Below are 26534 nucleotides of genomic sequence, written 5' to 3'. Positions count from 1 at the left end.
GGGGTCAACAGAAACAAAAGCAGGTAAGATCCTCCCCTGAGACGGAGACCTAAAGGACACATAAGTGACACAGCACCTTCCTCAGTGCAGTATCTGAGTGCAGGAAGGACTTGCTTTGCTTTGGCTGAGACTGGGACACTGCTTATGGGTGGCACCACGTCTACGGGCCTTGGATGAGACTGTTTGAAACTCAGACCTGCCACTTACTGCTGGTAACCCCGCCTCTCCAGCTCCTGTAATCTCCATGTTAAATGAGCACCTCCTTGAGTGTGTAGCAAGGTGACTGTCACATAGCAAGGGCACACGCCTTTAATCCCAGCACTCGGGAGGCAGAGGCAGGCAGATCTCTGTGAGTTCGAGGCCAGCCTGGTCTACAAAGTGAGTCCAGGACAGCCAGGGCTACACAGAGAAACCCTGTCTCAAAAAACAAAAACAAAACAAAACAAAAAACTCAAACCCAAAACATTAAAAAAAAACTTTAAAAAGCCAGGCATGGTGGTGCACACCTTTAATCCCTGCACTTGGGAGGCAGGGGCAGGCAGATCACTGTGAGGAGACAGCTGTGGGGTTTCTGGCTTATTTAACATTGATAACAGTTTAACAGATACGCAGAAGTCACTTTAAAACAATCAATGTTATTTAAATTATTTTTATATATACTATTTATATATAATTATTTTATATATTTTAAAAACATGGCCAGGTATGGTGGCGCATGCCTTTAATCCCAGCACTCAGGGAGCAGAGGTAGGCAGATCTCTGTGAATTCAAGGCCAGCCTGATCTACAAAGTGAGTCCAGGACAGCCAAGGTTACACGGAGAAACCTCCATCTTGAAAAACAAAAACAAAAACAAAAACAAATGTATCAAATATATATAATGTATGTTTTTATGTACACTGACCACCATGTGCACATATGGTGGTTAGAGGAAAACCTGTGGAAGCTGGTTCTGTCCTCTTGTCATGTGGCTCCCAGGATCTAACGCACGCCAGCAGACTCGGGGGCAAGCGCCTTTAACTGCTGACCCATTTCTCAGGTCCATCAGCATGATTTAAAAACCTTCCCATGGATTGCTTTTTTTTGATACATGGTCACAGTGTGCAGGTCTGAACTTTTATTTTGCCTTCTCCCAATCCCCTGGTTCTAGGGCTTGAAATTTAAGGTGGCCTACATGCCCACATGCTGGGCGACTATTGGACTACTGGATTACAGCTCACCTGCCAGGTGACTACTGGACCACTGGATTATAGCCCACCTGCCCAGCAACTACTGCGCCACTGGATTACCGCCCACCTGCCAGGCGACTACTGTGCCACTGGATTACCGCCCACCTGCCAGGTGACTACTGGACCACTGGATTACCGCCCACATGCCAGGTGATTACTGGACCACTGGATTACATCCTCAGATCTTGGGGTTTTGAGTTTCGCTATGTAGCCTGTCTTACCTCAAACTAGATATTCTCCTGCCTCAGCCTCTCATGTGCTGGGATTCCAGCTGTATGCCACAGCTGGGGAGGATCTGCTTCTCTGCCTTGCTTTCCAGTGGCCGGGGCCTTCGTTCCTAAGCTCTCCAGCTGAGCAGGGCTCCAAACACTGCAACCCTAACTAGCTTGGGGGGTGGGGGGACAGAGCCCAAAGCCGTGCATCTCCCAACCAGCTCTCAAGTGGACACAACCAGAGGTGGGCAGGGCCCCAAATGCTAACCTCTCAACCAGCCACAGGTCAGGCAGGGCAGGGCGGAGTGTGAGGGAGAAGGGTGGGTTGGGGGGGGGGGTTAGGCCTGTAATCCCAAGTAGCATCCAGGTGAGTGGAGCGTGCATGGGGGGCCCTGGGAGTTCCCAGGCAGGGGCCATAGGCTCTGCTTCCCACAGCACCTTTCATGTGGGTGGGGCCTGGGCTCATCATTTCCAACAAGTTTCTGGGTAGCCAGGGCTGGTGGCCTCAGTCATGGCTTTATCACAGCAATTTAAAAGTAACTAAGTCACAGAGGCCGACCTTGAACTTGTCATCTATCTTGCCTACACCCCTTTGAGTGCTGAGATGGCAGGCAAGTGCTGCCCTACCTGTCACACAGGTGTTTAGTGGCATGGAATGTGGGGTGCACAGGCTGAGCACTTCACACAAGTCCCAAGTCTGCAGACACTTACTCCTTCTCCAGCAGCTGTGACTGCAGTGCGCTCCGCTCCGCTTTCAGGCTCATCACGGTTCGGAGATGCTCTTGGTCCTCCGGCGGATCCCCTTTGGGCTGGTCCCCTTTTGGCTGCTTTTGCACTGAGCTGCTGGATGAGGAGCGGGGCAGGGGACTCGACTTGACCAGCTCTGAAGTAGACGGTTTTGGGCTTTCTGAGGAATTCACTTTCTGTGGGCAACAAAGGCATTTAAAAAAAAAACAAAACATTACCCCTGTTTGAGACCCAGAGGCAGCCTGGGTGTATGGGAAAAGCTTCACAGTGGGTGCAGAGTCAGCAGGACCACTATACTGGAAAGATACCCTTTCCAGCAGCCAAAACCCAAAGTGGGAGAGTGTGGGCCAGGCCCAGAGGCGGGACATGGCAGCACTATCAGGGAGGTGGTAGGAAGGTGAGGAGGACTATTTCCAACCCTTGTGTTTGACCTTCAACTGTTTGAAAACAACTCCTGTCTCCTTAGACCTTTCCTATTGGGCCTCCATATGTATCTGGGTTTCCTTTATTTCCCAGCATGCTTTCCTTATAAAATATTTCCCCATAACAGAAACTTCTTTTGCTTTCTCTCTGTTAATGTATTTTGTTCTTGTTTTTTTTGTTTTGTTTTGTTTTGTTTTTTGTTTTTGAGACAGGGTTTCTCTGTGTAGCCTTGGCTGTCCTGGACTCACTTTGTATATCAGGCTGGCCTCTAACTCACAAGAGATCTGCCTCTGCCTCCTGAATGCTGGGATTACAGGTGTGTGCCACCGTGTGCGGCGTGACTGTATTTAAGACATTCTCCCTTAGGCTCTGCACACCCAGGGGACTCTAGTTCACAACTTATGTTCTTTCAATATTGGAGATGCAACCCATGCTGGGCAAGCCCTGTACTAAGTCACACACCTGCTCTTCCAACAGCAGGCGCTCTAGTGCTGAGCCACACCCCCAGGCCCTCACTGGAGCAATCTAGGCTTAGCCACACCCCCAGGCCCTCACTGGAGCAATCTAGGCTTAGCCACACCCCCAGGCCCTCACTGGAGCAATCTAGGCCCTCGAGGAAGCATTCCAAGCACATACTCTGCCACTGAGCTGCAGCCCAGTCTCTCTCTTACTGTGGTCTCTTAGCAGGTGCTCTATTACTGAGCCAGGTCCCTTCTCCTTACCTAGATTCCAGGTAGGCGCTATGTCACTAAGTTACATCCCTGGCATACTATCTCAAGACCCTTACAGGACAGACAGGTTCCCTAGAATCAGCTGCCTCCGTGGGACTGGTGTGGGGGTGGGGGATGAGGAACTGCTAGCTAGCCTCCAGTGTCTGCTGGTCAGCAGTGTAGATGAAGAGACTCCTAAGAATCTGAATATTGTATAAAAGTTTAGAAGACGTATGCATGCACCAGGCTAGACCGCATGTGTTTCATGGTCATAGCTATGGGTTCTCGGGCTTGGCCCTCTATGAATCGAGGCCTGTAAATGACACAATTTCATGTCTTGCCCAGACATGCAAGGTGCATGGTCTTCCCTGGGGGGGAGCACCCTGTGTCCAGTGACTTAGCTCATCCCGCAACAATGTATCCCCCACTAAACCAGACAGTACCGGTTCGTTGGCCTGGGTGGACCCTGAGTAAGGGGACATTAGACTTGCCTGCACTTACCTTTTCTAGCTCTGCAATGCGTCTCAGCAGCCGGGGCTTGCTCCAGTCTACGTAACCTATGGAGAGCAACGGGGTTTACAAGACAGTGCCCACAGGCCTTGTAGTAGGATCACTTGTCTTGGGCATGGACTCAGCCTCCCCAGGCTGACAGGCAAGCCACAGACCCCAGTGGGGCAGGGGCTTGTCACCTGAGGGTTCCTTAGCTCATGTAGGCCAGGCTGGCTTCGAACTTACTATATAACTGAGCAGGACCTTGAACTTCTAATCCTTCTGCCTCCATCTCCTGTGTGCCGAGATACAAGCACTATCACGCCTGGTTTACGCAGTGACGGGGAATCAAACTCAGGGCTCCACGCATGCTGGGCAAGCACTCTCCCAGCTGAGCTACACGCCCAGCCTAACTGATTTCTGGTTTGCTAGACTCCAAACTCTAACCTCCCTCTTCAGACCTGAGACTGGAGGCTTTGAAACTGCCTCACTGGCCGCTGCTGAGCATGCGCTACTAGCTGGCCCTCACTGGCCAATCTTCTAAATGCCCGCAGGCTGAAGACTCCACTGCCCTTCCCCAGTGCCCACCTTGCAGGGCACCTTCACTTGCTTCTGTCTTTCTGCCCAGGACCAGCATATCCACTTCTCCAGCATGGCTGGTACCTGCCTCAGACCGCAATCATTCCTCCTCCTCCCCAAAACGTCAACTCTGTCCCCTCCATAGCACACACAAAAAGCCCCGGTCCTAGGGTCTGGGGTGCATCAGGAGTAGAGTACCCCCCTAGTCCACAGTAGGGTTCCATCCCCAGTCCTGCTGCACAAAGCAAGCGCCCCAGAACTTACAGCTCTCCTAGGCGTGCTTCCAGGCCACTTGGACTCTCCCTGGACCACTGTGCAGTTCGACTGACAATCCCTTTTGCACAGGTAAGGGCATATGTCTGCTATGAGGCCTGTGACCTAGGTCTCCATCTTTGAATGGGGTCCCCTTCCTATCTTTTACCACAGAACAAGCCATGACTTGGCTTCTCCTTGTGTCTCCCTGTGTGAATGGCCTGTGGAAAGATACCCTTCATTTTGGAGACTGTGGGAGAATTGCTCAGCATGCGATCCAGGTCCTCCTTGAGGCTCTGGTTCTCCTCTGTCAGCTCCTGCACACTCCGGGTCAAGTTCAGCAGGGCACTGCTCATCTTCCTCTGCCTCTTTACACCCATCTTCTTCTCCATCATGGGCCTGGGGGTAAGCGAGAGACAGGTGAGGGTCACTGGGGTAAGTGAGAGACAGGCTGAGGGTCACTGGGGTAAGTGAGAGACAGGTGAGGGTCACTGGGCTAAGTGAGAGACAGGTGAGGGTCACAGGGGTAAGTGAGAGACAGGTGAGGGTCACTGGGGTAAGTGAGAGACAGGTGAGGGTCACTGGGCTAAGTGAGAGACAGGCTGAGGGTCACTGGGCTAAGTGAGAGACAGGTGAGGGTCACAGGGGTAAGTGAGAGACAGGTGAGGGTCACTGGGGTAAGTGAGAGACAGGTGAGGGTCACAGGGGTAAGCAAGAGAGAGGCTGAGGGTCACAGAGATAAGTTAGAGATAGGCTGAGGGTCACTGGGGTAAGTGAGAGACAGGCTGAGGGTCATTGGGGTAAGCAAGAGACAGGCTGAGGGTCACAGAGATAAGTTAGAGATAGGCTGAGGGTCACAGGGGTAAGTGAGAGACAGGCTGAGGGTCATACTTTTAAACTGACTCAGCAACATCCCAAACAGGAAGATAGCTTCTTACCAGGTTCTGAGGTCAGACTGGCCCATGCACATGAATCTTATCAGACAGAAAACTAACTGTAGCCCCACATCAGTGACGTGCTAGCTCCAACAACAGGATCAATTCCACTCTTTTCATGTAATTTTTGTTTTTCAAGACAGGGTTTCTTTGTGTATGAGTCCTGGCTATCCTGGCCTCACTTTTGTAGAGTGCGGAGACTAAAGGTGCGCACCACCGCGCCTGGCTTATTCTATTTTATCCTTTTTGACACAGGGTTTTACCCATCTGAGGTTAGCCTTGAACTATAGAGCACAGAATGACCTTAAACTTCTGACCTTTCTCCTCTACCTCCCCGAGGGCAGGTGCGTACCACCATGACCAGTTTATGCAGCGTTGGGACAGAACCCAGCGTTGCCTGAATGCCAGGCAAGCACTTTACCAACTGTCCTCAGTGCTCCCCACCTTTGAGACTGGGTCTCCATATATACCCCAGGCTCTCCTGGAACTCGGGTCCTTCTGCCCCCATTTCCTGCATACTGGATTGAGACGGGTGTGTTACTTGGCCCACATCTATTTTATTTTTTTCATTTTGTGCTGGTGTATAAAGTGGCCCTGGAATGAGTTTGGGACATAACTCTGTTGTTAAAATTCTTACCCAGCACGTGAGTAAATAAATAAGACACTAAAATAAAAGTGGTTCTACAGCATGGTGCCAAGCGCCCCCTAGTGGGCCCAAGGCTACAGTGCAGCTCTGTTGGCCTCTGGTTCAAAGTCTTTTGAAGAGGAACACACTCAAAACCAGTCTCCATCTCGTCTTTGTTGGCCATGTGACCAGTTAATCTAAGGACCCAAGCCTGAATCCACTGGCCCAGGAGCAGTGGTTCAGTATTTACTAATTCTGTGCCCCTAGGATGTCACAGGATATTTACTTTCTGTAAAGAACAGAAACAATTCCACTTTTCTGGTGTTTGTGTGCATGGGTGTGTATGGTGTACGTGCATGTGTGCACGGGGTACGGCACTAGAGGAAGGTGGCCTGTTCTACCACTCTCCACCCTGGAGATAGGGTCCATCACGGAACCTAGAGCTAGGCTGGCAGCCAGCAAGTCTCGTGGATCTCTCTACTGTGTCATCCTCTGGCCCCCTGGACTCACCCATCACCTACCCCAACAGCGCTAGGATTACAGGTGCATGTGCGGCCGCGTCTCGATTTGCTTTTGCACGTCAGACTAATGTTTTACCATGGAGCCACCTCTTCAGCTCTATCTGGCTTTTTAAGAGAATGCTTTCCAACTGCTGTTTGGAGTGACTGTGGGCAAAGAGAAAAAGCACAGCCATACCTGCAGAGGCCTGCGTATGGGCAGCTCTGTCGTGTGTGTGTGCATACACTTATATGTATATACATATTTCTTTATAAAAAAATATATAATACGTTTTATTTTACTCTTTTGGTTTTTCGAGACATGGCTTCTCTGTGTAGCCTTGGCTGTCCTGGACTCGCTTTGTAGACCAAGCTGGCCTGTCACAGTGATCCACCTGCCTCTGCCTCCCAAGCACTAGGATTAAAGGCGTGCGCCACCACGCTTTGGCATTGTATTGTTTGGAAAAGATAAGATGCAAACCTACACAGTTAAGAGACTTTAATTTGAAAAAACTTAAGCAAGCATCAAAAAAAAAAAAAAAAAAAAAAGCTTGTTTCAAACAAGTAAAGTGGAGCTGCTCTGAAAACTGGCACTCTCCAGTTCTAAACTGGAAGCGGCTATGGCCCCCCCATTCCTCCCCCCCCCCTTTCTTGGAGCATGGATGCGTGTGGCTGTCAGCAGGCAGAATGAATGATGCTGTAACAAAGCCAATGGCTATGCATCGATGTGGCCGTCAGGAGCATGTGGGAAGGGTTTGGTGGAAGGATTAACGAGAAAGCTCTCATATAACCATGAGGGCTGCAGCACCCGAGCTCACAAGTCAGGCGCTGGCAGTGCAGGCCTGTAATCCCAGCACTGGGGAGACACAGACAGGAGGGTACCAGGGGCTCCAGGCTCAGTGAGAGACTGCTTCAGAAAATAGGGTGGAGAGACATCAATAGGGGAAGACCCTTGAGGTTGACTGGTGGTCTCCATACATACACACATGTTCATATACACATGAATGTAACCATGCCCCACCCCCACAGTAAGCATTGCACAGCTGCCAAGGAAAGGCAGAGCAAGGCAGCGGCAGGTAAAGACCACTCAGCCTTCAGAGCAGCCTTGACAGCACAAGGAAGCGTGACACAGGCCCCGCGTGACATCGTACTTCTTTCCCATGGCTTCAGAACTTGCCAAGAGGGTCTGCAGACGATGGATCTGTGAGGGTCCAAAGAGAAGGCGTCAGAAACACAGGAGAAGGGACGGACCGCTTTCCCGGCATCTACAGTCAGCTTCCCAATTCTGGCTTTGCACAGGGATCGAACACTACACCATGGCTGGGCCAGGCAACCTCTGCACGCCCTCTGAACCTGAATGCAGGCGCAGTTGCACGTTTCAGAACAGCAGCATGAGGCTCCTTCCCACTGGCATTTCAGGGGGCACACACACCTCTTCATAGTATGTCTCCACGGCAATGCGCATCTCCTCCAGGTTGGTGGTCTTCATGTCTGTCTGCAGTTTGCTGGAAACCCAAGTTCAGAGTGAGCATGGTGGTGGGACCAGCCCCCAGGGGACGGGCAGAGGAAGAAAGAGAGGGAGCAGCAATAGGAGAGAGAAGTCTAGCATTGGTTTCGACCACATTGAGGCCAGACTTCTGCAACGATCACGCCAGACAGTGTTCTGGGTGGCATCAGCCACCCTCCCCTTAGTTGAGCCCACAGACCATTGACTTATGGCTTTTCTCTAAACAAGGTTGCCCTGAAGTACTGGGCCAGTCCAGAGGACTCTGGCCTACCCTCCCTCCGAGCAGAACAGCCAGCTTTATAGCAAGAACTGGAGCGGCAGGTGTGCTGCCATGCTCACGTCATCCTAGCACTCAGAAGGCCGGTGCATAAGGACTGTTAACTCCAGCTCAGCCTGGGCTATATAGCGTGACACTGTCTTAACACAAGATGGGAAAAAAAATAAAAGCAAGCCCTTTGCTCCTCTGCCACTATCAGCGCCGTCACCTTGCCCTTAACGTGTCACAAGCTTCAGAAAGAAGGCACAGGAGGAAGCAGAGCTGAGGGCACACAAGAGGAGATTGGCATGCACCCAGGCTGTGCTACCTAATTTCATCAAGAAACAAGTGAGGGGCAGAAATGCCACAGGAGTTGGGATGTGGGCACAGACAGGTTGCCTCAGTTTTCCTGAAATCGACTTAACCACATCTAAGATTACCCCTTACCCTAGAGAGACCAGAGAGGAGGAGGAGCAAGGACCGTGTGTGTGTGTGTGTGTGTGTGTGTGTGTGTGTGTGTAAGCAGTGAGGGCAGTGTGTGTGTGTGTGTGTGTATGTCTGTGTATGTAAGCAGTGAGGGCAGTGTGTGTGTGTGTGTGTGTGTGTGTGTGTGTGTGTGTAAGCAGCAAGGGCCATGTGTATATGTGTGTGTGCGCAAGCAGTGAGGGCCGTGCGAGTATGTGAGCACTCATGAATGTGTGTGCATGTGCACACTGCCTACTGAGAGGCTTTGGAATCCAGACCCAGAATGTTCACACTGGAGATTAGAGGTGACCTGCAAACTGATAGGGGTGGGGACGGGAGTAAAAATTAATGAGAAATGCTGCTTCCTAACAAAGTTTGGAGGGAATTCGAATCAAACAGAAAGCTGAGCCTAAACATGCAGTCCTGTCATACAGGATCCTCCGGATCTGAGACAGGAAAGTTCAAGGCCTGTCTGCCTGGTCAATTCAAGATCTTGTCTCAAAATTAAAAGTGAAAACAGGACTGGGGTGTGGCACAGTGGTAGAGTACCCGCCTAGAATCCCCCAGTGAGGGGCGGGGGTGTGACTCAGTGGTAGAGCACCTGCCTAGAATCTGCCAGTGAGGGGCTGGGGTGTGGCTCAGTGGTAGAGCACCTGCCTAGAATCCCCCAGTGAGGGGCAGGGGTGTGACTCAGTGGTAGAGCACCTGCCTAGAATCCCCCAGTGAGGGGCTGGGGTGTGGCTCAGTGGTAGAGCACCTGCCTAGAATCCCCCAGTGAGGGTCTGGGGTGTGGCCCAGTGGTAGAGCACCTGCCTAGAATCCCCCAGTTAGGGGCTGGGGGTGTGGCCCAGTGGTAGAGCACCTGCCTAGAACCCCCCAGTGAGGGGCTGGGGTGTGGCTCAGTGGTAGAGCCCCTGCCTAGAATCCCCCAGTGAGGGGCTGGGGTGTGGCTCAGTGGTAGAGCACCTGCCTAGGATCCCCCAGTGAAGGGCTGGGGTGTGGCTCAGTGGTAGAGCACCTGCCTAGAATCCCCCAGTGAGGGGCTGGGGTGTGGCTCAGTGGTAGAGCACCTGCCTAGAATCCCCCAGTGAGGGGCTGGGGTGTGGCTCAGTGGTAGAGCACCTGCCTAGTGGTAGAGTGCTTGCCACTGCCCCCCTAAACTCCCCACCCCGCATCTTCTATGACACACAGGGGAAAGAGAAACTAACATTTCTCATAGTTTTAAGTCGAACAGAAATGTAGCAAGAAGGCAAAGCAAACCAAACATGGAAAAAGTGAACGGAGAAGGTCATTCTTCGCTGGCCCAGCGCAGGCCCCAACAGATACCGGGGACCTCCCACCACCAGCCCCCCTTAGGTCGTACTTGATAGTGTTGTCCTTGTCTCTGCATTGCTGCTCCAGCCTGAAGATCCTTTGTTTGAGCCCGGTGATGACCTGCCAGCAGAGGGCCATCACCTCAGCATAGTCGCCAGCTTGTCCTAGGCCACCCTACACACACTGAGCTTTTTTTTCCTACCAGGATTCTAACACAAGCATCCTCTCCTTTCTTCCTTAGTGCAACCCCGGTGATGACTAAGCGCCCCGAACTTGCTCCCTCACCGAGTAGTACTGAGTAAGGGGGCCAGCTACATGCAGGGCCAGAGGGCGGAGGTCCCTGGAACCCACATGGAGGAAGGACAGAACGGACTCCTACAAACTGTCTTCTGACTCTGCATGTGCGCCCTGGTATGTGAGTACCCCCCCACCCCCCAGTAACTAGGTAAATATAAAGATACTTCTCAACGAACACAAATATTTTTGAGGCTGCTATGAATCATACTGCATGGCTTTACAAATTGCTGGCCTGGGTAGCTCTCTAATCGTCCCTGGGCAGGTGGTCAGGAGAGCGGGGCAATCAAGAAATCAGAGAGCGGGGCAATCAAGAAATCAAGAGAAGTACAGAGCAGGTGCCCCTGCACAGATCAGGGCCTGCCAGCGTCAACATGCTGCTCTGAGTACTCCTGTTTTTAGCTAGGCCTTGCCAAATCTGGTTTGCACCAGACTTGCTAATCTTGTTGCTTTATGGGGTAAGGCTTTACTCAGAGGAACTTAAAATAATTTCTTTTCCTCCCGGTATGCAGTGCTGGTGAGAAGAGAAGCCAAGTCTACTACAACCACTATCCTTTCCTTCCCTGGGCCTGGAAGCAGCAGGGAGGGGGCAGAATGAGGTAAACCTCACTCCACTGCTTGTAAAGCTGGGGGCTGGGGAGATGGCTCAGTAGCTCGAGTGCTCCTTATACAAGCGTAAGAACCTGAATTTGGGTCCCCTGCACCCGCAGAAGGAGCCAGCCGTGTCACTGTATGCCTCAGCACCGGGGAGGTGGAGGCAGAGCAGTCATAGCAGGCATGCACTCGCACTAGAGAGAGGGCCCTCTTGTAAAACATGAGATGAAGTCACATGCATGTGCATGACTTTGGGATTTTTTTTCTAAAGGACACTTTATCTGGACATGGTGGCATACGCCTTTAATCCCAGCACTCAGGAGGCAGAGGCAGGCGGATCTCTGTGAGTTCGAGGCCAGCCTGGTCTACAGAGTGAATCCAGGACAGCCAAGGCTACACAGAGAAAAACCCTGTCACGAAAACAAAACAAGACAAAACACGTGGCATTTTCCTGAGCCAGCAGCACCATGTGCCTGCGTCCCAGTACTTGGGAGGCTGAGGCTGGGGATTGCCTGGGACCAAGCAAGACTCTGTCTAAGGAAACAGTATTTTCTTGTGCCTTTACCCCAGTCCTCGCTGGTCTAGGGCATCTGTAGTGAGCCAGGCCATACTCGGCACAGTCCTCCCCTTTTGTGGTATTCTTTCAGTTCTCCTTTTAGTCTTGAGCTTTACTGTACATTTCTTTCTTTCTTTCTTTTTTTTTTAACTGTACATTTCTTTAGGCCACCAAGCCCATTAACCCTTTCTTATCTTATTCCTTGCACTTCTGTGACTCAAGGGGTGACAGTGACACATTCCATACGCCTACCCCACTCCCGTTTTAAAGCAGAAACTGTGGTTTGGATGTAGTCCCCCAATTGTACACCGAGAGTCTGGTTTTTCTGTGTTGTTGTTTTGTTTGTTTCTTTTTATATACCAAGACAGGGTCTCATGTAGTCTAGGCTAGCCTCTAACTCTATGTAGCAGAGGCTGGTCTTGAACTCTCAAGTGACAACTTCTACATTTTTTTTTCTTTAATTATTAAACTTGTGCTCCTGCCCTGGCCCTGCTCTGGAGCTTGAAGTGAAGGGTTCCACACACTCTCCCTGCTCGGCCTCACTGTGACTGCCTGACCTTTGGTCTACCTTTGGTTTAGCCTCTGCTAAACCTGCTGGCCCCTGACATACCACTATGTGATCCCTATGGCTCTACAAGCAACAGTGCTAGAAAGTTCTACACCCATGCCCCTTCCCACACAGTTCTATGATCTCAGTGGGAGGCTCTCCTTGGAGCAGGAGGCTCCACTCACCCAGCCAGTATCAGGCCTCTTCTCTGCCAGCGTTCGCACAAAGTCTGGGCCCTGTGGGAAGCAGATGGAGACACTAAGCCCCCAGTGGCTCTCCCTCCTTCCTGCTTTGCAGGGAGTCGCTGCTTGGCAGGAGGACCTCTGTGGGCGCGGGACTTACTCGACCTCGATCCAAAAGCTGCTCTATCTGCCGATCCTTCCTGCTGTTCTCCTCTTCCAAGCGCCGAAGCTTTGTCCGCATCAGATCCACATCGCTTTTCTGCATGTGTAAGGACTGGAGAAGAAAAGGAGGCTGGCAAGATGGCTCAGCATGTAAAGGAGCTTGCCACCAAGCGTGATGATCTGAGTTCAATCCCCAGGACGGGGACACACACACACACACACACACACACACACACACACACACACACACACACACACACACACGTGGTGGAAGAGGAGAACCACTGTTCTCTGACCTTTATGCACTCACAAAATAAATGTGTATAAACAAAACAAAGCAAAACAACAACAACAACAAAAAAAACAAGACAAAACGCAACCCAACCCAACCAACCAACTAACCAACTGAAAACAAAGAGCACTCATACAAGGTCTGCATGTATAGTGCCTCCCCGAATTGGGGAGGTACCCCCTCTCCACTCACTTTTCCTGTCTCTAGAGTTCACTCTGTAACCCGGGATAGCCTAGATTTTGCAGCAATTCCCCTGCCTCACTTCTCAACTGGTGGGAATACACACTTGATTTTAAAAGTTTTTTTGTTTTGTTTTGTTTTTGTTTTTGTTTTTAAAGCCCTGGGTGTCATGGGGAGGTTAAGGCCCTCACGGGGGATTCTAGGCAGGTGCTCTACCACTGAGCCACGCCCCAGCCCCTCACTGGGGGATTCTAGGCAGGTGCTCTACCACTGAGCCACACCCCAGCCCCTCACTGGGGGATTCTAGGCAGGTGCTCTACCACTGAGCCACACCCCAGGCCCTCATGGGGGATTCTAGGCAGGGGCTCTACCACTGAGCCACACCCCAGCCCCTCACTGGGGGATCCTAGGCAGGTGCTCTACCACTGAGCCACACCCCAGCCCCTCACTGGGGGATTCTAGGCAGGGGCTCTACCACTGAGCCACACCCCAGGCCCTCATGGGGGATTCTAGGCAGGGGCTCTACCACTGAGCCACACCCCAGGCCCTCATGGGGGACTGATTCTACATAGCACTCTGCTGTTCTATTACAGAACACTGGGCCACACACATTCTAGGAAGTACTCTACTACTGTGTCTCTAACTCCCTTCAGGCAGATCTCCAAAAACTTACAACGATAAGTGTGAATAGTCAGGGTCGTTTTCTTAGAGGCTTATTTCTAGTTCAGAAACATGGCTCCCGGGTACCACTGTACCAGCGCTTCAGGTCCCTCATTAAGGGCTCTCTGCATCCAGGCAGAGTGGGAACCCCTCTGCACTGCTTCCAAGGGCAGCCTAGCACACCTGGCCTGTCCACAGACGGGCTGCAGTCCTGTATGGCGCCCTTCTGATGCTGCACAAGCTGGCTCGTTTGCATTTTGGAGACAGGATCCCATGGAGCCCTGGCCTTGAACTCTTTCCTCTCCTGCCTTTACCTCCCCAGTGCTGGGAGGACAGGCATGCACTACCATGCCCGGCAAGCCCATTGCCTCTTCTGCAGTGGTGGACAGCTCATATGGTAGGGTGCCAGGGCGTGGACTCCACGTGACTGACGATGCCCAGCATGACACTGACTTGCAGCCAAGTTAGAAGAAGGTCAATGCCACGTTGCCGATCAGAGAGAGACAAAGCACTGCCAATGAGAAAGGAGCAGAACGGACCCTACCTTCTTCAGCCCGATGATCTCATCATACATGTCCTCCTTCTCTCTGTAGATGGAAGTCCCAGAGATGTGACCTGGAGGAAGGCACACACCTCTTAGGACATGGTGGGACAGTAGAAAGGACCCCTGATTATACCTGAGGGGAACCCTGAAAGTTAATGAGTGCTGGGGAGACGAGACTGCGCCCTCCAGCTTGGTTTACTGAGGGTAAGCATGTGTGTGTGTGTGTGTGTGTGTGTGTGTGCGCGCGCGCGCGTGCGCATGCATGGTGTGAGCCTGATTTCACGTAGAGGCCAGAAGAGGACATCAGGAGTCTTCCTTTATCACTCTCTCAGCTTTATTCCTTTGAGACAGAGTCTCTCACTGAACCTAAAGCTAGGCTGGGAACCAGCAAGCCATCATGATCTTCCAGTCTGCCTACCACAGTGCAGGGGGTCACACCTGGCTCTTACCCACCGAGCCATCTCTCCACTTATAGAGGTGTTTTTTGCTTGTTTGGTTTGGTCTGGTTTTGATTTTGGTTTTTCAAGGCAGGGTTTTCTCTGTGTAGCCTGGGCTGTCCTGGATTTGCTTTGTAGACCGTGCTATCCTCAAACTCACATAGATCTGTCTGCCTTTGCTGGGATTACAGCATGCGCCACCATGTCTGGCTACATAAGGAGGTTTTAAAGACATTTAACAGGTTATAAATCTGAAATGTCCAAGTAAACCTAAACCGGAACCCTAAGCAGTAAATTTGGTTCTGTCACCACGCCACCTTGTTAAGCCTCAGAGAGGCCAAAAGGCCCCAATGGACAGAGACTAGGAAGGAAGAAATAAGGAACAAACAAGGAATGAGCAAGGGGGCTTGGCCGGTAAAAGCTCCTGTCAGGAGGCCTGATGACCTGACTTCAATCCCAAGGACCCAAACGGTGAGTATGAGGGAAGTGACTTTACCGGTTGTCCTCTGTCCTCCACCTGCGTGCTACAGCACGTGTGCAGCCCACCCACAAGTAAAGAATTTAAATGTAACTATAAGGAGGGTGACACAATGGCTTGGCTTTGAGACGCTCTTCATGAGTCATTCTCCCTCAGGGCATTCTAGAATGTCCTACTGATAAGAGCTTGTGCGTAAAGCCAAACTAAAACACACACACACACATCTCACCCCTCAATTGCTAGAGGCTTTCCTTTCTGCTCTCCTGGTTTTGTCCCCGGGAGCATGCTCACCATGGCTGCCAGCACGCCTGAGGTCTGCCCTCTTCGCTCTTACGGCTTCTGTCAGGTAGTCAGGAGTGCAGCTGAGGGGGTGGGTCCACGCGTGCTCCGAGGTGAGTGTGGAGCTCAGGGGTTGGGTCACACTTCCTGGTTTGAATGTGCATGGTTTAATAGGACAGGTACAAGTACACAATCTTGGAAGCTCTGCTTCTCATCAAGCTGCCGGGGTTTAAGGATGCCAGCAGATAGGTGCGCGCGTGTGTGCATGCGTGTGCACTGCTAAATGCCTAACAAGAAGCTTACAGAGATCAACCCAGGGAGCCCTGACCTGTCACTTGTGCCATTCCCCTGGTGTAAGCATTCCCACCTCAGGTTTCCGGTGTGACTAACACCGACTCACAGGAGCATTAACGGCTGTCTCCTGCAAGCTGTAGGAACTGGCTCCATCACACGTGTGCTGCAGGGCAGTGCTGAGGTAACCTCAATCAAAAGGCACTAGAGTGTTCTCGGGTGGCACCGGGAAAGCCAAGACCACCAGTGACATGATGGATGTGTTTGAGAAGATCAAAGGCAACTAGCTGCGTCACACACTCGATCTCAAACCATTTGCAATTTCCCAAACTCTGTCTCAAGCCAGAGCACCGTCCACAAGAGAGCCACGTACCCTGTTTTGAGGCGCCTAGCCACAGCTTCTGTGGGGTCAAAGACATTCGGCTACTCAGAGGCATGCTCCCCACTGTCTTCAGAGATCGCCAGGATGCCCCTTTTCTGGGCTTGGAGTAGTACGGTGACTCTAGGAAGGCAATGTGAGGTTGAGAGCTGTGCAATCAATGTGCCTCAACACCTTCACTTCACAAAGGTAAAAAAGAGTTAAATGCAATGTTCAAAGGGTGTGCTGACCCAAGGACGAACACACTCTGGCAAACGTGCAGAAGTCCTTACTGACTTTGAAATGAGATCTTACTATATTGCCAGGCCAGGCTAGAAACCTGGGGTTCAAGCAACCCTCTTTTTTTGTTAAGATTTTGTTTTGTTATTTTAAAGTATGTGTGTGTGTGTGTGAGTGCGCGCATGCGCGCATGCTGAGCACAGTGGCAGAAGCGTCAGATCCTCTGCAGTTGGGAGTTAAAAATGGTAGTAAGTGGATGCTGAGAATGAAATCCAGGTTCTCTGGAAGAGCAGAAAATGCATTTTACCATGGAGTCATTGATCCAGGCCCTCAAGAGATAGTCTTGTCTAAGCAAGACTATTTTATTTTATTTTAACTTGGGGATGGAACCCAGGGCCTTATACATGTTAGGTAATGAACCACACCCCAGCCCCTAACTGGGGGATTCTAGGCAGGTGCTCTACCACTGAGCCACACTCCAGCCCCTCACTTGGGGACTCTAGGCAGGTGCTCTACCACTGAGTCACACCCCAGCCCCTCACTGGGGGAGTCTAGGCAGGGGCTCTACCACTGAGCCACACTCCAGCCCCTCACTGGGGGACTCTAGGCAGGTGCTCTACCACTGAGCCACACCCCAACCCCTCACTGGGGGATTCTAGGCAGGTGCTCTACCACTGAGCCACACTCCAGCTCCTCACTGGGGGATTCTAGGCAGGGGCTCTACCACTGAGCCACACCCCAGCCCCTAACTGGGGGATTCTAGGCAGGGGCTCTACCACTGAGCCACACCCCAGCCCCTAACTGGGGGATTCTAGGCAGGGGCTCTACCACTGAGTCACACCCCAGCCCCTCACTGGGGGATTCTAGACAGGTGCTCTACCACTGAGCCACACCCCAGCCCCTCACTGGGGGATTCTAGGCAGGGGCTCTACCACTGAGCCACACTCCAGCTCCTCACTGGGGGATTCTAGGCAGGGGCTCTACCACTGAGCCACACCCCAGCCCCTCACTGGGGGATTCTAGGCAGGGGCTCTACCACTGAGCCACACTCCAGCTCCTCACTGGGGGATTCTAGGCAGGGGCTCTACCACTGAGCCACACCCCAGACCCTCACTGGGGAATTCTAGGCAGGTGCTCTAATTGAGCGATATCTGCAGTCTGGCCTATTGTATTTAGCCAAAACTATAGATGCAAGTCATCATACCTTGTTTTACATTATATGTACATATGTACACATAATATACATTGACACAAAAAATTAATCTGTTCACAAATATACATATATACACACAATATACACATGCAATCTCACTCCTCTTAATTTTTTAAAAGAGATATATTTATTTATTATGTATGCAGCGCTCTGCCTGCATGTATGCCTGTAGGCTAGAAGAGGACACCAGATTTCATTGTAGATGGTTATAAGCCGCCATGTAGTTGCTGGGAACTGAACTCAGGACCTCTGGAAGAACAGCCAGTGCTCTTAACCTCCGAGCCTTGCCTCCAACTCTCCTCTTTTAATTCTTACCATAAAGAACGTGCAGGGGCTGGAGGGGTGGCGCAGTAGTTAAGCACGCCTGCAGCGCAGTCATGAGGACCAGAGTTCAGATCTCAGCACCCATGTAACAACCTAAACAACAAGCAACAACTCCAGCTCGGAGCCAATGCCCTCTTTGAGCTTTCTCGTGTGTGCACAGGCATGTGTACGAGTTATTCTCTGACCCCTACATGTATGCCATGGCACATGGGTTGCTCACACACACAGACACAAATGGTTATGTGTAAAGCGCTGCTGTTTTGTTAGAAGGGGAATTTGAAAATATGAAAATTTCTACTGAAGATATAATTTTGACACGCTACGACATGTACTGTCCAGTTCAATTTCAATACATGTACATGTTTGCATAGCCAGGACCACAGCAGACATATGGTTTTACTCCTTATGCACTGACTTCCTCATGTTGCCACAGGATGGTCAAAGAAAGAGTATTATTTTATTTTATTATTAGTTTTTCTTTTGGCTTTTTTGAGACAGGGTTTCCTAACCACCCTGGCTGTCCTGAACTCGCTTTGTAGAACAAGTTGGCCTTGAACTCCAGAGATCCATCTGCCTCTGTGTACCAAGTGCTGCTATTAAAGACGTGCGCCACTGCAATATGCAAATAAAAATATTTTAATATTATATTTTTGGTCATAAGTCTAGCTTTTAATGGCTGAGACATGTCTCCAGCTCAGTATTTTAATCTCTATAGAGAAAAAACAAGAAAAAAATTTCCCAGGACATTTGTCATAATGAGAGAAATGTTCCAAAATTATTTTTCACATTTTTATATAATTCACTATTTTATTTTATGTGCACTGGTGTTCTGTCTGCATGTGTGAAGGTGACAGATCCCTTGGTGCTGAAGTTACAGACAGTTGCAAGCTGCCATCTGGGTGCTGGGAACTGAACCCGGGTCCCCTGAAAGAGCAGCCAGGAAGTGGCTCTAACGACTGAACCCTTTCTCCATCCCCTAAAATTATTTTTTTTGAGAATCTCACATCTTTAATTATGTAAGAAAACACGAATTCATGAAAAAAAAAGTGTTCATGTAACATTTTTATATGTTTAAAGGAGCAATGAGCTGGGCCTGGGCCTGGTAGCCCAGCTCTCAGAAGGCTGAGGCAGAGAGATTGGGAGTTCTGTCATCCTCAGCTACAAGTGATTTTGAGGCCAGCCTGAGCTACGAGACTGCCTCAACAAAAACAGAGAAAACACACACACACGTCCACATGCAGACATGTGTGCATGCAGGCACGCCGGGAACAGGTCAAGTCCCTATGGGTGTGGGCAACAAATGTAGGGCTTCATGTATGTTCAGAGATTGCTGCACACACTGACATAGGAGCCACTGGGCCCTAGAGCGCTGTGACACTGACAGACACCACTAGGAGGCGCTACTGGCACTGGGACCAACCTTATTCATGCATTGTTGTCCTGATAAATCAATGCTGCCTCCTTGAGCCACTGCTAGGGGCAGGGACAAAGCTGTCCTTGTCCTTCTGGGGATGAGGAAGAGAAAGGCTCCTTAGCAGAACAAACCCAGAAATCTACAGGGATGAAAGGCACCTATCTATCCCTCCCACCTGGAGCATACACATCCCTTCCCACCATGGGCAGGTGCCGCTGGGAGAGCAATCCTAGGTCAGAAGCATCCTTCTACAGGGCTGGGGAGATGGCTCAGTCAGTAAAGTAGTGCTTGCCTCACAAGCACAAGGCCCTGAGCTGGATCCCTGGAGCCCACACGGAAGCTAGGCGTGGTGATACACCCCTGTAATCCGGTGTTGGGGACTCATTGGACAGCCAGCCTAACCTAAATGGTGAGCTCCAGACATCATCATTATTATTGTTAGGTTTTTTTTTGTTTTTTTGTTTTTTGTTTTTGTTTTTGTTTTGAGACAGGGTATCTCTGTGTAGCCTTGGCTGTCCTAGACTTACTTTGTAGACCAAGCTGGCCTCGAACTCACAGTGATCGCCTGCCTCTGCCTCCCTGAGTGCTGGGAATACAGGCGTGTGCCACCATGCCCAGCGAGCTCTGGACTTGTGTCAGAAAATAAGATGGACTGTACACAAGGAACGACGACATGGCGTAGGGCCTTCTGCGTGCACATGTGAATATGGGTGCAAACAGGAAGCTCAGTGGGCCGGACACCTGCATTGTGTTCTGGGGCAGCTCAGCAGCCTGGGACAGAGGTCCCAAACCAAGGGCAGGCAATCTTGACACTACTTAGTCCCCCTCCCCCAACCGCAGCAGAAAAGCAACATCCTTCACTCTCGCTGGGATACATCCCTGTCATACTGCACAGTCATGTTAAGATGAGGGGACAGAGGGTCTGTCTGGTCATACTTACTTGGAGAAGTGGAGGGAGGTTTGTAGGAACCTTTTCTTTTTGTTTTCTGAAAGAAAGAAGAAGCAATGTGAAGGGTGCTAGGATTCCCAAGAGACTTCAGTGACCTTGTTGGAAAAGCTCATCATAGTCATGAGGGCAGAGAGAGACGACAGGCCCTGACAGAGACTCTGGCCGGGGCAGACCTCTCGGAGGTCTGAGGCCCTCCAGAGTGTAGGTCCTATATATGGGAGATCCAGGACTGGTCCAGGAGGCAGAACCGCAGCACTCAGGAGGCAGAGGCAGGCAGATCTCTGAGTTCAAGGCCACTCTGGTCTACAGAGTGAGTTTCAGAAACAGCCAGGGCTACATAAGGAAACCTTGTCTTTAAACAAACAAACAAACAAACAAACATGGAGCTAGAGAGATGGCTCAGCAGTTAAGAGCACTGGCTGCTCTTCCAAAGGACCCAGGTTCAAGTCTCAACACCCACATGCCAGCTCACAACTGTCTATAACTCCTCTTCTAGACGATCGGACATCCTCACACACACATGCAGGCATGGCATCAATGTACATAAAATACAAATAAATTACTTTTTTTTTCCCAGAGCTGAGGACCGAACCCAGGGCCTTGCGCTTGCTAAGCAAGTGCTCTACCATTGAGCTAAATTCCCAACCCCACAAATAAATTAATTAAACCAATTAAAAGAAGAAAAAACAGGGCTGGAGAGGTGGCTCAGAGGTTAAGAGCACTGGCTGCTCTTCCAGAAGGCCTGAGTTTGATTCCCATCTATAATGAGATCTGGTGCTCTCTTCTGGTGTGCAGGTGTAAATGCAGGCAGAATAAAGAAATCGTTTTAAGAAAGGAAGAAAAAAAAGCAAGCAAACAAACAAAAATTAAAAAAGGGAGAATGCCTGTCTCCCATATTTTTTCCATGTCTGTTCACGCCAGTGAGTTACCTGCGTGCCCATAGCAGATGTGGTAAGTTGAATCCCTTGTAAGTTAGTCCACAGCAGGTCCCCCATTAAGGAAGAGAAGGAACCGAGGATGGAAAAGGATCCTGTGTGGAAAACAGTCTCCATGGCAACCAAATGCGTTTGCAGTTCGGTGAGAACAAAGTTCTGCAGCTTCAGGCTGGGCTGTGGAGAGTGACCTGCCCTTCCAAGCAGTGTTCTGGCAGCTTCAGGCCGGGTGTGAGGGCTGCAGCATGTGGAGTCCTTGCTACTCCTCTGGTGGAAACGCTATTTTCTATGCCTCAGAGAGACTGGACTCTATTGGAACTTGTTGGGTGGCTCCTCCCACAGCCAGTGGCATTAGGATCACTTCTGTGGGATCTTTTTGTTTGTTTTTTCCTTCGAGACAGGGTTTCTCTCTGCACAGAGAGAATAACACAGTGGTCCCTCCTTAGGGACCACAGGCAGGTGAGGCTCCCTAAGTGCGGCTGAGGCTTCTCCTGTTGGGTCCCTTCAGAGCTTGTGTGTAGATGGAATCCAGTCTACACTTAGGTTAATTCTTTGGCTTATCTGTCTTGGCTGTCCTCTTGGACTCGCTTTGTAGACCAGGCTGGCCTAGAACTTACAGAGATCCGCCTGCCTCTGCCTCTTGAGTTCTGGAACTAAAGGCGTGCGCCACCACCACCTGGCTCTCTGTGGGATCTTGAGCTCGCGTCTCTATGGTATGGATGGGATTCTCCTGGTTGCGGACACATGTTTATCGCTTTCCTTTCAGATGCAAAGCCTGCAGGGACTGAGGCTCCTTAACCATTAAAGTAAACAACTCAAATAGCTCCAGGAAGTTCCTGAAACTGACCAGATTCACTAGGCTCCTCCCTGCCTAAGTAAACAAAGCAGAGATTCTGGGACCAGATCATCTGCCCTGGGGAAAAGCCTAGACTAGTCACTTGGAAAGGACACTCTTCAGGCTGTTGAGCTTCCAGCGGGCTGTGTGCAGTGTGGCCCTGGTTCCCAGCTTTGTGAGCTGTCACTCATGCTGGGGTAGGCCTTGGTAAATGCAGCTGCCTTTTTTGCTTTCCCGGAGAAGCTGGACTTTGGTGGTATCTGTGCTTTGATCTGTCATGGGATCCCTGTCTGGGATGAGTAGGCGTGTGTCACGTCTCCCCAGGAAAAGTCTCGTCCCACAATAACACAGTGGAAGGAGGGACCACAGGCAGGTGAGGTTCCCTAAGTGCGGCTGAGGCTTCTCCTGTTGGGTCCCTTCAGAGCTTGTGTGTAGATGGAATCCAGTCTACACTTAGGTTAATTCTTTGGCTTATCTGCTAAAAGAGCACTTAGCATGCTTCCATTGCTATGCAAAGGACCCAAGAGGCTGAGCTAATCCCCAGGGGGCCTGGGGAGTGTAGTTCTAATGGAGAGTGTCTACCTAGAATCCCCCAGTGAGGGGACAGGGCATGGCTCAACAGTACACAAGTGCCAGTTTTCCTGACTAGTTGCCAGCACTCTGGGGGTCCACCGTGAGCTGCTATGTGGGCACAGGAAGTTGCACCCGTGTACTCTACAAGAGCAGTGAATGCCTTTAATCACTGAGCCATCTCTCTAGATCTTCACAATTAATCTCTAAAACTAGTTCTGGTTTTTTTTTGAGACAGGGTTTTTCTGTCCAACATCCCTGGCTATCCTGGAATTTGCTCTGTCGACTGGGCTGGCCTCAGACTCAGAGATCCTCCTGCCTCTGTCTCCCTCAGCGATTAAGATGTGTGCCACCACTGCCCAGCTTGTAAAATGAGCTTTAAAATGATCATCTCAGTTGGTTTTTTGTTGTTGTTGCAGCTGTTGTTGTTTGAGACAATGTCGTATGTAGGCCAGGCTGGCCCTGGCACACATGGTTGCAGAGGATGATCTTTTTGTTTTGTTGTTTTTTTGAGACAGGGTCTCTCTGTGTAGCCTTGGCTGTCCTAGACTTTCTCTGTAGGCAAGGCTGGCCTCGAACTCACGACGATCTGCCTGCCTCTGCCTCCCGAGTGCTGAGATTAAAATGATCCCCCTGCCTTCCCTTATAAATGCTAGGATCACAGGTATGTACCATAATGCTGGGATTATGCAGTGTTAAGAGGTGGAACCCAGGATCTCACACCTGCTAGGTGAGCACTCTACCAACTGAGCCACATCCCCAGTCCTTGAAGTTGATTTCTAGTAAATAAATAAATACATGTTTAAAAATGATAATCTCAGTTACTTAAACTTAACCAGCAAGACTGAAACTTCCACACCAAAAGCACCTGTGGACACCTGTGCTCTGGATCTACCCACACCCGGGGACAACTGTTTGACACGCACATCCCAGGAACACTGACCTGGGGACTGCGACCCCTATTTGTGCTTACCGTCTCAATGTCAGAATCAAAGGTAATTGCAGACAGACTATCATCTCCCTGGAAGAAATGCACACAAGGTCACTGGAAGGCATCTGCTCAGGATCACCAGTCCCGTTTGCACACTGCTTGTCCAAGCTGCTGCAGCAGAAGCCAGCACATCCCACGGGATAGCACAGGGCGCCCAAGACAGCTCCATCCTGCAGCAGGCAGTGTACTCTGACAGTCAGGAAGGTGGTGTGGGAGCAAGGGATTGCCTCAGTTGGAAAAATGCTTGCTGATGAAGTGTCAAGTGCTGGGGGGCGGTTAGGGACAGGTAAATCTCTGGGGTCACTAGCCAACCAGCCTAGTCTACCTAATGCATTCTAGGCCGGTGTGAGCCCCTCCCTCAAAAAAAGGGGTGTGTGTGGATGATGCCTGTGACATTCCTCTGCCTCCATTCCTAAGGACATGCAGGAAGAGGGGAGAGTGGTGGGGTGGGGGCGTGAATGAAAGGTTTTGCCTGGCCAAGTGACTCCATATGCACAGAGGTATGGTGGGTCATCAGGTTTAGTGTGCACCTCTGACACAGTTCTCAACTCAAGAGAAGCATTGCACTGTTCACTGTTTCAGCATTCTGACTTACCTTCACCCAAAGAGGATGACTTTCTCTGCTCATCTCCTGGCAGAGCAGAGCAGTTTTGCAAACATACATTTTAAGTTCATTTTTCATTGTTTAAAGATATTTGAACTTCGAGGCCAGCCTGATCTACAAAGCAAGTCCTGGATAGCCAAGGCTACACAGAGAGACCCTGTCTTGAAAAACCAACCCCCCCCCAAAAAAAGATATTTGAACTTATTTGTGTGTATGCATGCATACATACATGTAGGTGCTGTGGATGGCAGAAGAGGGTGCCAGATCCCCTGGAGGTGACAGGCAATTGTGAACTGCCTGACCCGGGTGCTGGGAACTAAACTCTAGTACTCTGTAAGAGTAACAACTGCGCTTAGCCACTAAGTTATCTCTCCAGCCCCCACCCCCCCAAATGCTTTATTTTTATTTATGTGTATACACATCTGGCATGTTCACTTGTGCATGGCTGTTCATGTGTTTGTGTATGCATGCTTGTGGAGGACTGACACAGACACCCCCTTTTCACTTTGACACACGCTCTCTTGCTGACCCCAGAGCTCGTCAACTGTGGCTAGTCTAGCTAGCCAGCTTGCCCAGGGGGAGCCTCTGTGGTCAATACCCACGTGGCTTTTAGGTGGGTTCCCCAGGTCCTAACTCCTAATCCTAGTGTAGGCAAACGGTTCACCCACTGAGCCTTCTCCCCAGTCCTTGGTTACATTTTGAAAACCATAAACCTCCTGGTAGGGTAGGCCTGTAATCCTAGGACCTGGCAAGCTGAGGCAGAAGGATGCTGAATTTGAGGCCAGCCTGGCCTACATACAAAACCAGACCATTCTTTAAAGCTACAGAAAGTGCTAGCAACAAAGTTCATGGTAAAAGTTACTAAACAGTAAAAGCAATGATCTGTTTTTAAAACGCATGCGGAAAGGATGCATATGAGAAACATTAACTGGGTTCCTGTAGATGGCCAGGATATGAATAATTAGCCAAATGTACTGAGAAAGTAATGGGTTGTCTTTGTAATCACAATACAAGAAGGCTTTAACTTTTTTTTTTTTTTTTTTGAGACAGGGTTTCTCTGTGTTCTGGCTGTCCTGGAACTCACTTTGCAGAGCAGACTGGCCTCAAACTCACAGAGATGCACCTGCTCTGCCTCCAAATGTTGGCATTAAAAGAGTTCGGTGGGAGGGCCCAGTGAGGGGCTGTGGGCATGGCTCAGTGGTAGAGCACTTGGCCAGGCTAGGGATCTGACTCAGCAGTGAAGGGCTTGCCTGGAATCCCCCAGTGACCCGAGTCAGGGACGCTGATCTGTAGCGCTCTGACCTGGCATGAGAGTTTCACTACCCAGTAACACACCCAAAACCAAGGGAGGAGATGATGGGACAGTTACTACTAAAGGCAGTGTTGAGAAACGAGTCAGGTCTCGGCCTACCTCCACTGCATGGACAAGTATGCAATCCCAGTTGCTCTCAGTTGACCAAAACCACGGTCCCTCAGTCTACGTGGAACCTCCCACTGGTGTCCCTTGGATCCTTGATAGTCATTTCCACCCTGGCCAGGTCCCTGACTATGTCCCATCAGTCCCCTTCTCAATCTGATCCCAGAGGGCTTGCTTTTGGTCCCTGGGACGCTACTTTCCCACCTGGAGACCTTTGCATTTGCTGTTCCCGCTGACCCTACTCGTCTTTGAGATTGGGGACATCAGCCTATCGCCCTGTCCTACTGCCCCCACTAGAATGCACAAAGCTGACTGGGTACCGGCACATACTGAGGGCCACAGGGTCTACCCCGTACCCAGAGAACTAGAACGGGGGCGCCTCTTCCAGAGATGCCTCAGGGACCCGTGCAAGGCTAGCCGTGAGGGTGGGATTGGGGGTGGCCAAGGAAGAAGGGAGGCCTTCTTCCTTGCTCGGGATCCCTCCGGAACGTCACCGGAGGGCAATCTGTAGCAGCACTTACAAGGTGAACTCGTTAGCAGCCGGCCACGGCCTCAGACCCGCAGCACCGTGTGCGGGTGGGCACAGTCCCGGAGGCTTCCTGGAAGCAGTGACCTCGGGAGCGCTGGCGGGAGCTACAGGCTGCTGGGCGCGGGCACGGTGGCGGGCCGACGCCCGGGGTTGGCTCTTGTGCGGTAACAATCGGCCTGGCTGCCTCCATGCGTTCGTCCGCCCTCTGCCCCAAGCCTCCTTACCGTTTCCGAGACCGCATCCACTGTGCTCTGGCTCATAGTGGCCGAGTTGCGCGGCCTCCCCGGCGCTGCGAGTTTGGCCTTCAGCGTGGGAGGTCCGCCAACCGCTGTGCTACCATGGCAACCGTGCCGCGGCCACAAGGCCCCGGATGTGGTCCTGCCTCCGGAGCCCAACGAATCCTGTGCACGCGCACGGTGTGAG

General features: G+C 51.0%; 1 protein-coding gene across 1 annotated transcript in view; it reads right to left on the bottom strand.

The window, feature by feature from the left end:
• Positions 1–26490, bottom strand: part of Iqce (IQ motif containing E) — a 41771-nt gene extending 15281 nt beyond the window's left edge. Inside the window, exons 1-13 of the mRNA XM_051161163.1 lie at positions 26336–26490; positions 23544–23591; positions 20225–20270; positions 16109–16237; positions 14251–14321; positions 12573–12686; positions 12416–12466; positions 10289–10359; positions 8130–8202; positions 7849–7898; positions 4876–5039; positions 3822–3877; positions 2152–2363 (exon numbers count right to left, since the gene is read on the bottom strand). Of these exons, the coding sequence (XP_051017120.1) occupies positions 2152–2363; positions 3822–3877; positions 4876–5039; positions 7849–7898; positions 8130–8202; positions 10289–10359; positions 12416–12466; positions 12573–12686; positions 14251–14321; positions 16109–16237; positions 20225–20270; positions 23544–23591; positions 26336–26371 (1121 nt within the window). The 5' untranslated portion in view covers positions 26372–26490. The remainder of the gene's footprint in view (positions 1–2151; positions 2364–3821; positions 3878–4875; positions 5040–7848; positions 7899–8129; positions 8203–10288; positions 10360–12415; positions 12467–12572; positions 12687–14250; positions 14322–16108; positions 16238–20224; positions 20271–23543; positions 23592–26335) is intronic.
• Between the last annotated feature and the right edge of the window lie 44 nt (positions 26491–26534).

This window comes from Acomys russatus, chromosome 19, assembly GCF_903995435.1.
Source record: "Acomys russatus chromosome 19, mAcoRus1.1, whole genome shotgun sequence".
Taxonomy (NCBI): Eukaryota; Metazoa; Chordata; class Mammalia; order Rodentia; family Muridae; genus Acomys; species Acomys russatus.
The sequence above is the reverse complement of the archived record's forward strand: the minus strand, read 5'-3'. Positions and strand labels throughout refer to the sequence as shown.